This window comes from Nematolebias whitei, chromosome 8 (genome assembly GCF_014905685.2).
Source record: "Nematolebias whitei isolate Nwh7 chromosome 8, NemWhi1, whole genome shotgun sequence".
NCBI classification, from domain to species: Eukaryota; Metazoa; Chordata; class Actinopteri; order Cyprinodontiformes; family Rivulidae; genus Nematolebias; species Nematolebias whitei.
In genome coordinates, this window is record NC_056505.1 from 9319941 (window position 1) to 9335342 (window position 15402).

Here is a 15402-nt window from a genome sequence, read left to right on the forward strand (position 1 = left end):
ATATATATATATATATATATATATTTATAAACAAAAAACAAGTCTGGTTTATTCATCTGTAATTTTATTAAAGTTTCTCCAAAATTAAAACGTTCCCCCCCCCCCTTTCGTTCAACCTTTATTTATACAGGTTAGTCTCATTGAGCCTCGAGGACTCATTTATAAAAGAGACCTGTTTTTAACAAAGAGTGATGACAACAGTGGACAATCATAAAAGAAAGCATATAAAATGAAAAAAAAATGGAAGAAAATTTTATTAAAAAACGAAACAAAAACAGCTACACTGTAAAGCGGTGTAGAAAACTAACAACAGGAACATGTCTGCATTGGTTTTGGAGATGAACTTAGCAGATGTTTGAAGCCACTTATAGAGGTCAAGGTCGAGATCTTCAGATCTTTTTGCAAGATATTCCAGGAAACAGGAGCGGAGTAGGAGAAGGCCCTTTTGCCTAGTGCAGTCTGCACTGAGAGGACACTGCAGGTAATAATGTCCTGAGAGTGCACGCTGTAGCTGCACTCACGTAGTGACCATTTTTAAAGATTTTAAAAGTATTTTAAGTTACAAACCAAACTCAGCATAATACACTATGCTGCTTTTTAAATAATGCATTTAATGGCACTTTATTTCCTTAAATTCACTGTACATTCTATGTTTTTATGTTAAAAGAGCGGAGTACAATAACTTGCAATAAAATAATAAAATTTATTATTGCACTGGAGTGCAATAACAAATTTTATTGTATCTTTTTTTAAATCCCCAAAATGCTCCTTGTCCTATCTACAAAACCCATTTCAGTCTGTTGGATCTTAACTCTTATTCTGTTTCTCCACTTCCAAAGTATTTCTGATGCAGGATGACTGCTGTGAGGGGTGTGAAATGCTGAGTTTTCAGTCGGTGCATGAGTGTGTGTTTATGTGTGAATAGGAGCAGGATGAGCTGAGTGAAGAGCGAGCCAGTGAGGGACTGGTGATGAGGCTGACTGCACTCTCTCTACAGTACAGCTGCTGCTGGCTCATCCTGCGCTGCCCTGACAGCCAGGGTGGAGGGTCTGCGTACACACACACACATGCATGCTTCATTATGCTGGCATACGTTACCTGCTGCCCTAAATCAAGCCCCCACAGTAACATTTTCATATTTAGGAGCTGTGATTTGTCCCAAGAATAACATTAATCAAACTGATACTTTACAACAAAATGTTTTATGTGGCAGATTGTCCAGTGAAGCCTTCAACAACTTGGTGTTAGTTTATTCCTCCCTGGTGCTGTTCAACATGAAAGCTGAGGAACTGGATGTGAAGGTAGAACGTGTTTCAGACCGGAGCAGCTCATGACTTTTAACTTACCCATGTTCAAAAGAAACCACAGATTAAAGGCTGGTCAACGTTCAACATGTCTCTTGTTTATCTTCATTAAAAAGCTATACACAATTTAACTGCACCAAGTGTTTAGAGTCCCCAACAGAGATTCTCTCTACTAATTGTTTTCATAATGTATTCATGTAATATTGCTTTATGTATCATCAGATACCAAGTCTGAAAAACGGAATGCATTTTTTAACCATAAGTTTTTTTAAAGCCTTTAGATTGTTGATTCTCAGTTTATTTTTACAAGACTTTGTCTAATTCTAAAATGTGAAAAAATGTTATCACGTTGGTTGACGGTTTTGTTTGTTGACATTTTTCAGGTTCTGATTGTGTCAGAAGTGTTGGAAATGGCCACATTCATCAACCACATCTGCTTCACCAGCCTGATGTCCAGGGACGGGGATCCTGTCAGCTCTCTGAACAGAGACTGGCTCACTGTGATGCCTTCTCAGGTGATCTCAGTTTGATCTTCTAGAGTTTGGTGGGAAAAGCTGGTTTTTGTGTTTTTATCCAGGATAATTCCACAGTAAAGATCTAAAATGGGTTTATAGGAGGTTCAGTCTTACATTCATGTTGTGAACTGTTATGGTTTGTGGATTTTGTGCTTAGCCACGTCTGTATTTGCTCTTCATCAAGAAACTTTTGGAAGATAAACCATTTTATTTCAAACAATATTAAAGAATCAATCAGGTCTTGCATATTTTACTGTAGATATAAGGTTTCCAAACAGCATGCAGTGTGGTCTTACAGTTTTTTCACTTCCTGTAGGAGGAAGCGTGCCTGTCTCAGTTCCCTTGTATTAATCCTCTGGTCAGTCAGCTGATGTTGAACAGAGCTCCGTCCCTGAAGTGGCTCCTGGGGGCCCCGCTGCCTCAGCTGAAGGCGCTGCTCCCTGAGGTGCCACATAAAGTCCTGAAGGTGAACAAATCACCAGTTATAGACATGTCAGGCAGTTACTGTCTTTTTGTCTAGTTCCTTATAGTTTCTGTGAAGACAGCTGTTTATAAAAATTGATTTCATAATAAAAAACTAAAAATTTAAAGACTCCCAGTTTCTGCTTCTGCTCGTGTTAGATGACAGTCATGGGTCCTCACATTTACTGCATTTTTCCAGACCTAACATTTAATGATACATAAAACAATATTACATAATTAAATTAAGCAGGGTCTGACTTTTTATTGGAAGAAACACACAGCTGTTAGGAAATAAAACAAGTCACAAGAGCAAATATTTGTGTGCAAATTTCATACCAGAATTATTGAAGAGTGATATTTTATTTTTCTGTAGTACCGTTTAGGAATAATCTGAACTTTAAACTAGACTGAAGATTGCACCAACATAACTGGTTTGTTTCACTTTGGCGTAAGCTGTTGGGGAAGAATCAGTTTTGTGTTGTGCGTTTCCTTGACTGACAAAGCCTTCTGGATGGAAGGTGAAACGTTACAGCACACAAAAAAATAAACTTTCCAGATGACCTGACTGAAAATTGCTGGATTATATACCTGGATTATTGAGCATGGACTTTGTTGGTTTTGAACTGAGAGTTTCATATAGATCAAAAGTACTGCACCGTGATACTGTACATGAAATAGTTCCTTCCAGGTAGCATTTTTACTTTAGTACAAGTGGTACTCAGTGTAGAATTACTGTAAATATACAACTAACAAATTACTTGACTTTTTTTGTCGTAGTGATGAAACTGTTGTCTTCCAACAAAAGACTGGGGACTCCTCCAGTCCTTACACCTGTTTGTGCAGAGACGAGGATTTAACTGACTGACGTTAGGGATGATATCCAGGAAAACCTGCTGTCTATAGGACTTGATCCTTTTAGCTTTTTTTAGTAATACGTTTAGCACTTTGTTATTGTTGTGCTATATTTAGCTTTTAGTTACATTTAGCTTCTTTTAGTTTTCATAAGAAACACTTTTCTGTAAACTGACAGCTAAAACTATTTCTTCTTGTTGTTTCCAGCTGTTCAGTGACATCACCTCGCTGTACTCGAATCATGCAGATCCCAAACAGCCAGCGACCGTCATTACTGAGACAAACCAGGGAGCGAACCTTTCACAAGCCCCTCACGCCCACTTTGATCAATGTGAACTCCTCGACTCTTTGCATTCACAGATGTTTAGCAGCGAACACACCAGCTTCCTTCATGAAGCCGTGAGAGCCCAGGGTCCCTTCAGTGAATCGGACCCCAACTCCTCAGACTTTAGACTTGACCTGAATCGCTCCTTTGGCAACCCAAACGTTGACGTTCACAGAAATGATCTGTTGAAAGAGGAGGAAGAGCTTCCTGTGTGGTGTCACAGAGCTGCAGGGAGAACTGTTGGAAGAGTGACCGATGACCGGACTCCACGGGCCTCCCCAAACGAACACACCCCATATCTGTGCACAGACAGTCCTCTCAAACTGAACTCTACGTTCAGCTGCAGCCCCGTTCTGCAGAATTCAGCCAACGGTCCAATGTCCCCCCACCCTGTAGTCCACAGTGATCTCGATGGCATCGTCTTCAGTCGGAGTCCACCTTCAGATGTTCCGTGGGGTCAGAGTGGTAACGAGTGTCTCTCCAGCAGCAGAGGGGTGGCAGCAGGTCCAGCCTCGTACGGCTTCAGATGCTGGAAAGGTTTGGAGAGGAAGAGGAGCTCCGAGGGCGCCGGACTCTTTCAGTCGAGTCAACGTTAGCAGCTTTGTGTGCATTGCTGAAACGAGCAAAACATAAATACTTTTATTTGTTTTAAGCCTTTTCTATAATAATTTTAATCAGCTCTTCTTGGCTTGTGTTTGTTTTAGTGCTGGAGCCACCGAAGAGGGGGAGGCTGAGCTACGAAAGGGTCCCCGGCAGGAGAGACGGACAGACGAGGCTTAAATTATTTTAACGTTTATTGAAAAATCTGATAAACAGTTTGTGTTTAAGAAATAAATATTTTATTCATTTCTAAACTGTTTTGTATTTAAAAGTTTTACCTGTTACAATTTGTTTAAAATGAAACATTAAATTTATTGGATGTAAAGTTCAAAATACAATTATTAATAAAATAATAAATGACTTAATGGCTTTGCGTTCAGCAGTAAAATGTGAATTTATAACATGATCACTTTTGCACACGAGCTGCTTTTTTGACAGTATAAAATTTAATTTTATATATTTTTCTACGTGAAGGTTTCTGTCCTCACTGAGCATGCTCAGTAGGGAAAACAAGACTTGATTTATGTGAGTGGAATTGAGGGTCTTTCCTATCTACGCTGATAAAGTCTCATTTTTGCAGCTCCTTTGGTGGGGCTTCTTTTTTATATATATAATTTTGTGAAGCAATCCCCTTATCGTGGTCTCTCAGCGTGTGAAGAGAGTGCTTATCTTCACGAGCCAGCAGAGTGAAGCCAGTTCCCCCAGGGATGATCCCCAGACAAAGACGACCCCGGGGACATGGACTCCACACCTCCCCGCCTCTGGCCGGCCGTATCCAGCACCGACTTGCCACCATCAATAACCTGACAGCCTTTTTTATTTATTTTTATGTCTCAGTCTTTCTTGGACCTGCCTTCTAAGAGTCGGTGGACAAAGAGAGAGAAATGGTTTGTTTTTTTACTGCCACGGGAACAAAAGCTGGTCAGCGGCGTCCCTACAAGAGGCCGAGGGAAACGGCAACCTAATGGGGCAGTAATGGTTCCTGACTACACTCGAGCTCTGAACTGAATGGAGCAGGAGCAATAATGTGGGAATTAACAGGCTGTTTAAACCAAAGCATCTTTGAGACTGGATCCTACTCGGGCTTCAGCTGGAAAGGTCACACCGTTATCGCCCATCACAGACCGCAATTAACTCTCACCTGTGGGCTTCCATCTTCAGCAAAAAGGCCCTAAATCCAGATTTTAGATGACAAGAATCGCAGATTGATTTATTTTGCTACAAAAGCTGCGTTTAAATCACATGAAATGCTGAAAACAACTCAAACACTTGATTTTATGAAGAAGAAAAAAATGTCCACATGAAGATGGCTCAATTATTTAAGTCTTTCTGCAGAGACATGCTTTTTCACATTGAAAGATACAATGTGGCAATTAATTTCCAATAAATTGTGTTTAAAATTAGGTTAGAAGAGGCTCTCAATTAAATTAATCAGTTTCCATAGGCCATGTTCTCATATTTATTTTTGTTCTAAATTTCTGTTTTAAGTGTGCTATATAAACAAATCTGACTTGACTAAATCTTAAGTAAAGCTGAACTTGATGAAAACATCACATTTTCAGCAACATGCCAGTTATTAAAGGTTACATCTAATAAATGTCAAAGCTGATCATTTTTGTTGAGGGAATTTTAAGGCAACATTAAACATGATAGACGCTTAAACCACAGATGAGTTGCTTCAGAAAAGCTATGAAATATATCCTGTAAATGTCTAGAAAATGCAGCAATCATTCATGGAAATATTTTCACTGCATTCATTAAACGACTCACCTGAACTAACCATACAGGCTGGGGACAACAAAGGTTTTAGGCTTATACTTGCGAAAACGTTCAAAAGTTTCCAAAGGTTTTGGATTCTGAAGGTGGAGCAACCATTAAATCTGAGCTTCTCCCGACAAAAACAACAGAAGTCCTGATTGGGCCACTACCTCAAGTTGCAAAGTAGAACAGAAACAACTTATTTATTTGGATTTAGTTTGTGGTCTTTGGGTCAAGAAGTTGCAACTGAGCAATTAATTGCATGGTGTTCATTTTTAGATAAATCAGTTTGAGTTGCATTTGTGGCTTTCCTTTCAAAGGTTTCACTCAGGTAAAGTGGTCACCTGGTCCTGCGGGTGTGAAGAACAGCATAAAACCATCTGAACCACCCAACACAGAGCGTCTGCAGACCTGGAGCGCAGGCTGATGGAGGCAGAGAGCGGCGGCGCCTGGCCTGCAGGTGCAGCCTCTTGGACATGCAGCAGCACCCATGAATGGCCGATTCAGAAAACGGCCCCCATCGGGCTTGTTCTCCAGGCCCAGGGCTAATCCCAACCCCTAATCGGATTATGTAAATTCCTACTCTACACACAGAGTTTTATGGAAGACTGCATCTTTGAAACAACACTTGAAGGGTGTAAAAAGAATGGTAACAATTGGTTCAACTAGACTTGTTATTTTATCTGAACATAGGTTTGAAAGTGGGAGGCGGGGGGGGGGGGGGTGGGGGGTGGGGGGGTGTAGGAGTGAGGTGTGGCTGAGGAGAAGTGAGTCAGACTCTGTGCCCTCCATGTTTCCTCTAATTTATGTGTGGCCCCTTGGAATCGCTCAACAAGATTACCGTAGTCATAACAAAACCCATATTGTTCGACTGTCAATCTGGATGTGGTATTTTTACCTTTTGTGGCCCAATCAGACCAAATTCAAAAGCAGAGCAGCAGCGATATCAAGGTCTTTCCCTTGGTCGAGGGGACGGTGGGTTGTCCATGCCTAATGTCAGAGGAACAGAAAGGAATAAGTGTCCACAGCAGTGAGGGACGGATCAGAGAGAGCAACGTCTCAGTTTCACTTCAATAGGAATTCATCACCTTCAGTGGAAACCGTCGAGGATTAAATGAGCAACGAATCATAAAAGCAGCACAAATGGTCACTTAAAAGGCTGTTGGGTCCTGAAAGCTGCAGAAAGCACCTTCGGGTCATACAAATGTTGGACCTGCAGGAAAACATTTCAATCGTATCAAGCGATGACCTTTAAGAAGCATCATCAGTTATTCACAGCCTTTTGTTTAAAATTATAGAAAGGAGGGGCAAGGGGAGGTGGGTGGGTGGGGGACAGTCACACAATAACACAACCTTTACGACAACGCACGTCACACAATGGGGCTCACTCTGCTATAAAATGTGGGATGGAAGCATGCAGCATTCTCACCCCTGCTCTCTCTCTCTGCTCCCCATCTCTCCCCCCTCCGTCGCTCGCTTGGATCCCAGAGAGGATGAGAAGACGCAGCTGAGCGGACACAGACGCGGGAGACACCGTTGACCTGTGGACAACAGCTCTGCCTCTGAGACATCTGCATTTCTACACAAACAGGTGAGACGTTTACTTTACGCTCAGGATAACCAGTGAGGTCAATAAATTATTGATCAAGTCGTGCATGGGAACCATGTCTGTGCTTGCAGCTGTCATTGGGAAAAACTCAATGGGTGTCGATGACCAAATTATTAGTTTAAAATAATTATTAGTGTTTTTCAACTGGAAACATTTTTATTTAACATTATCTGACAAATGCTTTAAGAGTATTCAAAGGCAACAGTAAAGTTTAGGATGTCAAATAAATATTTACAACTATTTTAAACTGTGCAAACCTTATTAATTGATTTTAAGTATTCAGGATAGTAAAAAAAAAAAAAGGGTTGCTACCTCAATATAAAAACAATATGAAGGTTTTTGTATCTGCAAAACAAACAATATATGACTAAATCAATTTAAAATATGTCAACAAATGAAACAAGCAGCGTTTAGAATCTGAAAAATAAATCCGTCCTCATAATGATTAATCTTCCATCGCTGTGCTCAGCATCATGACCAGGAAGGTGTTCACCAACACCAGGGAGCGATGGCGCCAACACAACGTCAACACCGCCTTCGCAGAACTCCGCAAGCTCATACCGACCCATCCTCCGGAGAAGAAGCTGAGCAAGAACGAGATCCTGCGTCTGGCCATGCGCTACATCAACTTCCTGGTGCAGCTGCTGGAGAGCCAGAGCGGCCAGCCGGCCAGCCACTCCTCCACCGCTCTGCTCACCTTCCTGAGAGGAAACATGGAGCAGCTGCACTCGCCCCCCCACCCCTGGACCACGACGAGTGACACTGATGCTCCGTCACCTGGATCCAGCTGTGGCAGCTCCGAGGCCTGGTAAAACTAGTCCTGAGTTTAAAAGAAGACACTGGTGAGACTTTTGGAGTCAAACAGCAGATTGGTGCATCGTGACTCATGTTTCGGAGCAGATGGACGTGTGTGATGCCACCAACAGATTATTTATGTTCTGCACGGGGGTGCAAATCCTGGACACTTCAAGTTTTCATGTTAATGTTCCTTACTGCTGGTCTGCCCGAAACTCTGTTTACAACAGAGGAAAAGTTTGTCATTGAGGAAAAAAACACAGGATTGTTAAATTTCTCATTTGAGGTCGAAAATTAAGCAAATCTGAAGATTAAAGAGTCTCCAAACTGTAATTGTCTCTAAACAGTCGAGGGGACTCTTTATTTCTATCTTTTTTTATTTTTTCATTAAGTCAACGTGCTGTTTTCTCCCATTAAAATCTATCTGGTCTTTCTTATTATCAACATCATCTGTTTCCAGAATCAATTAAGTAAAATAACATTTTTCTGCTTCTCCTTGGGTATAAACAAAATCATACCCGTCATCTGATTCCTGATCTTAAAATTAGAGTTTTGTCAAAACATAATTCTCTGAATAATTTCACACAAACATCTTCTTTCAGAGGTTTCCATTTGATTTATTTGTAATATATCTGCATGTCACAGCCAAAGATCATGAACTGATTGTCAGTCGTAACGAGTGTTGTTCTGAGTCATATACCTCTTCTCTAATTTATTCTTGTTTACCTGTAAAAACATATTGTGCTATTTATTTTTATTATTTATTATTTATTTGGAGAAATAAATTGTTAATTATGTACTTTTCTGGATTTTTGTCAAACATGTTCACACCACACTTAACTGAGAAACACTGCAAGAGAAAAGGAGCAACTTCTGAACCAAATATCGCTCAAACCTGAAACTAACAGAGCCTGTAATCTTTCACTTATAACTTCGGATCTGATTTAATCCAGCGTTTTCTCTTTGTACAGAATAATTTGTGGAAACACATCTGTCAGAATGTACAACTGCACAAAAGATACAGTACAATTACAGCTAGTGTGATACTACATTTGTTCATATTGGAGGGAAAATCTCCAGACAAAAACACAAACAAACAAATACCCACGTATACTCAAAGAATAGGAAAACAGGAAATTTCATATCAATTTAAAATGAATAAATAAAAAATACTTGCAGTTTCACATCAGGCAACAACTGAGAGCTGAGGTAAAACAGCAGAATTGACACGTCTTTGTGCCTAAAAAGCTCGGGGATGTTTGTTCTCTGTGCTCCTCTGATGACCATGTGGACACAAAGCCGACCTCTGACCAGAGGCCGGAGAGACGAGCGCTCAAAGCTTAACTTGCAACCCTTGAGGTCAGAGGTCGTCCTGGGGTCAAACACCGTCCAGTTGACCACTGTGCAAACAGAGGTCTTTAATGGGAGGAAAAGGGTCACTTTGTTGCTGAACGCAGCATTTTGTGCAGCTCAAGTTAAAATCACATAAAGTAAAAACAGGAGTTGAGACACGAAGATAACCGACCAGTGAAGATTGGATCAACCAGGATGTTCAACTTTAAAAACAAATGGAATCTGATGGATCACCGTAAAATAAAACAAAGTGTAATTATAAAACCATAATCTTAATTTTAATGAAAAAAATAAACAACTGAAGAGCAAACCCCTGTTCTAACGTCGATGCCTTTTGTTTGTTTTTGTAAAATTTATATAACGGCCTCCTGCGAGGAACTGAAGGCAGCAGGTTTCGTTTGCATGCCATTTAAATTGAGGTCAGGTATTTTAACGCTTGGAAGATTTTTGTGGCTGTAGAAAACATGTTCCCCCGTTTTCAGGCTGCATCGAACTGAGCCGAAGAGTAAACATCGTATTTGTTCTGAACGCCTTAACAGAGGCTGTTAAACTCCGACTAACGGTGTGCAAACGAAGCAGAGGGCAGCTGGACACAAAGACGGTGGGAAGTGACAGGTGACTCTTTGTAATCCTCCTGAAATACCAAATAAAAGCATGTTTTACAGGAGAATTATTACTACAGTGCAGCAGCAGTCTGACGCTCCAACAGCATCAACATAGGGGCATTTACTTCATAATTTTGAAGTAAAATGAGTAATTTCATAGTAACCTGAAAAGTACATTAGGCTAAAAATAACACGAGGCAAATCATTTTTTTGTAATGTAAAAATATTTAACGGAAACAGGACAGCTCCTGTGTATTTTGCTGTTAGTTTATCTCCTGCTTTATTTACTGACACCACCCAATCATGTATGAGCATTACTTTAACTTGTGTTTCCTGCTGAATTGGGGGGGGGGGGGATGCATTAAAAAACAAATCTGTATGCCTCTCGCTCCCTCTGCAGTGTGTTTTCCTGATTGAGTATTCTGTTCCAAGCATGCGGGTAATCGTCTATTGAGAGCACATTTCCTTATCAGCGTCTAGCACACTGTCTGAATCCGTTATCACAATGGGCCAGATCAGTGCAGGCAGCCCCTCGCTCTCCGGGCTGAGGCGCCCGTAAAAAAGAATTTCTGGAGTTGGGTGCCAGCCGATAGGCCCTGAGCTCTTTATCCCCTCAAAGCCAATTCGTCCTCTGCATGTTTAAATATCTCAGCTCAACCCCCTGCCCTCCCACTCCCATCACAGCACTCCTCCTCCTCCTCCTCGCTGCAGAGGTCCAAGCCTAAACTCGCGCAGTAACCGACCTGCGACGTGGGAGTATAGGATGCAGGTGCAGGGCTGGTTGGATGGTGACAGAGGGGAGTCCTCCATTGTTGGGCTGGACAGCACCCTCTCTCCTCTGGAGCACCCTCTGATGGGGGAGCACACAGACAATCACACATCCTAATCTGATTATGCAAATGTCTACTTCAAAAAGCAATACGCTGTAACCCCTCACCAAGTGGTGGGAGACACTGAAGGAAGAGGAGAAAGCAGCAGGAATGTAGGAAGTAAGTGGTCAATCTCGGATTAAATTAAATAATAAGGGGGAAAAAAAACATAAATGTTCAAAGATTTTACCGTACAAATCAAAGTTGTTGCCATTTTTATCTTCTAACTCACATCCTCTGCATCACCAGGGGACGTCTAAGAATGAACACATCTACACTCTGGCTCCCTCAACGAGGACAAGACGTGCGTTTGGTCAATCATCTCTTCATTGTAACGATGCTTTTTGGAAATAAATCAGTTTGTTTCCACCAAATGATGCCACATTTAGTGAAAAAGTATTTGTGTTTTGAGCAGAGGAGTGGTCTGTGAGTTGTGCTCATGAAAACCTTTCAAAACTAATAACACTTTATTCCGCTAAAGACTGTTCGGTGTCTTCATTGGATTGGATAATTAAAGTCTGAGTAAACTAAATATTATTTGTATGCAGTCAAAATCCTCGTTCATTAAATTCACATTTATAACTCTAAACAAACGCTCGTGTTCAGTTGCCTGTGCTCTTCAATCAAAGTTTATTTAAACAAAAGTGTGCCAATCAAGGATACCACATCATGATAGTGTCACCACCATGCTTCATGGTGGCAAAGCAGCTGAAGGGAGAATGGGGTCATGTGAAACGTGACATTCTTCATTTTTAGCTTTAAAAAAACTTGACAAAGCAAATGGGGTGTGTTTTACGTTTTCCAACAATTAGCAGATTTCCACAATAAAAATGTTACTGCTTTTGCAATTTGCTTTACAAGAGATATTTTTATTAAACCTTTATTTTACCAGGAAGAAATCCATTGAGATTATTTATTTATTTTACAAGGATGTCCTGGGTAATGTGTTTTTACTTCCCACATTCAACAGCTGGTGAAGAAACTAAGATTAAAATTGGGATTTTATTTCAGGATCATCGATCTTTTGAGGCTAGAAAGCGACTGGTTGATGCTACTTTTATGTTTGTACTGGACTATGGTGATATTTTATACATGCGTGCTCCTCTTAAATGTCTTTATTCGCTGGATACTGTTTATCATGAAGTTTTAAGATTTATAACAGGTTTAAAAGGTTTTTACACATCATTGCAATTTATACAACCGGATTGGATGGACGTCCTTGACCACTCGTAGACTCTGCCATTGGCATATTTTTATGTATAAGACCATACTAGTATCCTTTGTATTTGTTGGCCTTTATAAAGAGAAAGATCACGGGAGGATAATCTTTTCGTTGTGAGAACTTATTTTTACTTTCAGTGCCTAAAGTCCGGTCTGAACTAAAGAAATCTTTTCAGTTTTCTGCTCCGTCTTCTTGGAACCAGTTGCAGAAATACATGAACCTAAAGGAGCTGCTGCCACTAAATGTTTTTAAGGCTGTTCTTACTGATTTGGAGAAGGCATCATCTGTCTGTAAATGTTTTAACTGAGGAATCTTTTAATTAATTTGTTTATGACGAAGTTAACTTTTTCTGTTTTTGTTGTGAATGTTCTGTAACCTCTGTGTGCTGCTGCCAGTCTTGGCCAGGATTCTCTTGCAAAAGAAATTTTTAAGCTCAATGGGATTTTTCTGTTGAAATGAAGGTTAAATAAAAATAAAATAATATTTCGTTCTACCAGAGGTAGAACAAAAGTCATTAGAGTAAAACAGAACTGAGTTGCATTTACTGAAAAGCAAATAAATAAATAGAAATGTTTATGTTTGCTCTTGTTTTAATCGTCTGCTTCATCCTGCTGGTCTTCAGTTTAAATGCAGGAACTGAAAGACAACAGTACTAATGGATCATATCATGCTCTTTTTTTAATAATAACATTTAGAAAATAATTCATAATATCTAATGTTTTCATGTAAATGAAGGGATGCAAACAAATAATGTGGCGTAAAAAAGAAACAAAAGCATCTAAAAATTAGAGTTTAAGAAATAATAGTGCTGTTTTACTCTTTTATCTCCTCTCGTCTTATGCTCCACCAGGGGAGGTCTGACAAAAACAGTATTCATTGTACGCTCTGAAAGGCCACTGACTCCATCAACGCGGATTAAACCCAATATTCAAATGATTTTTGTTTTTCCGGACACCCCTGAATCCAGCATTAAAGGTAATCTACAATGTTAATGAAGGAGATAAAGTGTCCAGAGTTAAGGCGTAGACACTTAAACAATCACAAGTGACGTTTCAAAAGAAAGCACTGATTCCTGAAGGCTTGGTCCACAACCCCCACCACCTGAAACTTCACAAAGCATAGACCCCCCCGACCCCAAGACCTGAGCTAATTTCTGAAATCTGTTCCCTATTCTGGACCTGCAGTTGTAGCAACTGTAAAAATGTAGATCGGTAACAAATCTGTTATTGTTTTAATGATTTGTTTTTGATGTTTTATTTATTTATTTGGTTGTTGCACATCTCATTTCACATCATTCTTTATTATTAAGAATTTTTTTTATTGTTTCATGAATAACGGCCGAGGCAGGAGAACTGTCAGTTGTGCAGACACGTGGTTAGAAACCGAAATGTGATGTTTACTATGGGATCATGAAAAGTATTACAACTACGAGCAAAGATAATAACTGTGCACTAACGCAGCAAGTCTAAATACAGTGATGTCTCCAACCAAAGTGTGGTAAATTGAAAGTGCAAAATAAAGTCATAAGCAAACAATATGGATAAAACAAATATCTACAACTAAATAACAGACAAATGTTGAACTATATGTTCATGTTATCAGAAACAACTGAGATTTAAACAGTGTGATTTAAGGGGAAGAAAAACAAAACTAATTTGGGAACGATGTTTCCCCTAATAGTCGCAAAAGATGCAAAATATATCGCAATGGAAAGTATAATGTACTCTGACAAATATTCATCATAAATTAATGTATTTTTTCAAACAAATAGCAATGGTGAAGTCTAAATTATTTTTCAGTGGAAAAAAGCCTCTACATTTTCAGATTGCACAATTTTTCCCAAGAAAAGACGAATACTCAATAATCCACTATTTCTTTCAATCGTTCTTTTTATTTTTGCATTTATTGATTGATTGTTTCAGTCGGTTAGAGATTTACATATTGAAATACTGCCATTGCCTTTTACCTCTCCATCAGCTCTCCTGTTATCTTGTGTCAATCAATAGAAAGATAACCAAATCAGAGTTCATTTAGTCAATAAGTAACTTGAAGGCACCTATTTAAAAGGCTGGAGCAAATATTCTGCAGACCAGCAGCCACCATGGAGCTGCGTGTCTCCATTCTGCTGGTACTTTGTGTAACAGGGACTGTAAATGGAGGAAGGATCAACATAGTGTGATACACTGAGGCCAGCCACTGGATTAACATGAAGCTGGTGCTGGTGGACAGAGGACACCAAGTGACAGTCCTGGTCCCGAGCTCATCAATGTTCATGAACAGCAGTGAACCCTCTCAGTTTCAGTATGAGAATTTCAACGTCTCAAATTATAGAAAAGTTTGTTGAAGAGTATGTTGCCATTTTCATGTATGAGATAGATCACTTGAACAACGTTCAAGTTTATGTCAGGTTCATAGAAATGAGAAAAAAACATAATTCGATTTACTCTTAAACTTTTGGATGGTGTTATGGCCTGAGGTCATAATGTTTGAGTGATAATATAGTAGCAGGTTGATTTGGTGGCCCAGCTGTGCTGTGGCCCATCTGGAATTGACTGGCCTCCCGATGGACATCTATCTGCATCCCGGTTGGCTTCTTCACCTCCTGCTCTTCAAAGCACAGAAGAGGCCTGCCTATTTAAGCCCAGCTCTCCTGCTATTCAGGGCGGCTGTTATTTAGACAGCAGCTCGTCATTTTGTACGGGTGTATTTGTTCAGGAAATATTTGGCTTTGGCTAAAAGTTAATTCCTGCAGTTGGAGTTGTTTGTTATTGTTGGTGTAAGCTTCTGAAGGCAGTCAGAAGTCACATTATTTCACTAAAGGCAGAATTTGTTTATCAAGGAAGAAGTAATCAATTTGGGAGTACGTCTTATAAACGGGGGGAAAAATGAGTATGAGCTTGAAGTAGGATTACAGAAGTGCCACACATCAGCCACAACATAAGATTTAAGGAACAAATTGATTGATTGAGTGGATTTAGTCAGGGCAGTTTTCTCCATCGAACTACAGTCAAGAGATGAAACCACACATTCAACAAACAATGATGAGTCCAGCTACAGGCAAGAGGTGGAACACCTGGAGAGCTGGTGCAAAGAGAATAACCTTCACATCAATGTGAAGAAGACAAAGGAGATG

The 15402-nt window shown here is 40.0% G+C and overlaps 2 protein-coding genes across 2 annotated transcripts in view; both read left to right on the plus strand.

Moving 5' to 3' along the window:
• LOC119413018 (protein shortage in chiasmata 1 ortholog) overlaps nucleotides 1-4248 on the plus strand; it is a 17177-nt gene extending 12929 nt beyond the window's left edge. Inside the window, exons 23-28 of the mRNA XM_037680030.1 lie at nucleotides 926-1047; nucleotides 1214-1301; nucleotides 1688-1819; nucleotides 2136-2285; nucleotides 3341-4043; nucleotides 4163-4248. Coding sequence (XP_037535958.1) covers nucleotides 926-1047; nucleotides 1214-1301; nucleotides 1688-1819; nucleotides 2136-2285; nucleotides 3341-4043; nucleotides 4163-4248 — 1281 coding nt within the window. The remainder of the gene's footprint in view (nucleotides 1-925; nucleotides 1048-1213; nucleotides 1302-1687; nucleotides 1820-2135; nucleotides 2286-3340; nucleotides 4044-4162) is intronic.
• A 2998-nt stretch (nucleotides 4249-7246) lies between these two features.
• tal2 (T-cell acute lymphocytic leukemia 2) lies at nucleotides 7247-8522 on the plus strand. Its single transcript, XM_037680235.1, has 2 exons — nucleotides 7247-7407; nucleotides 7895-8522. The coding sequence occupies exon 2, from the start codon at nucleotides 7899-7901 to the stop codon at nucleotides 8235-8237; it is 339 nt and encodes a 112-aa protein (XP_037536163.1). The 5' UTR covers nucleotides 7247-7407; nucleotides 7895-7898; the 3' UTR covers nucleotides 8238-8522.
• Nucleotides 8523-15402: the final 6880 nt, after the last annotated feature.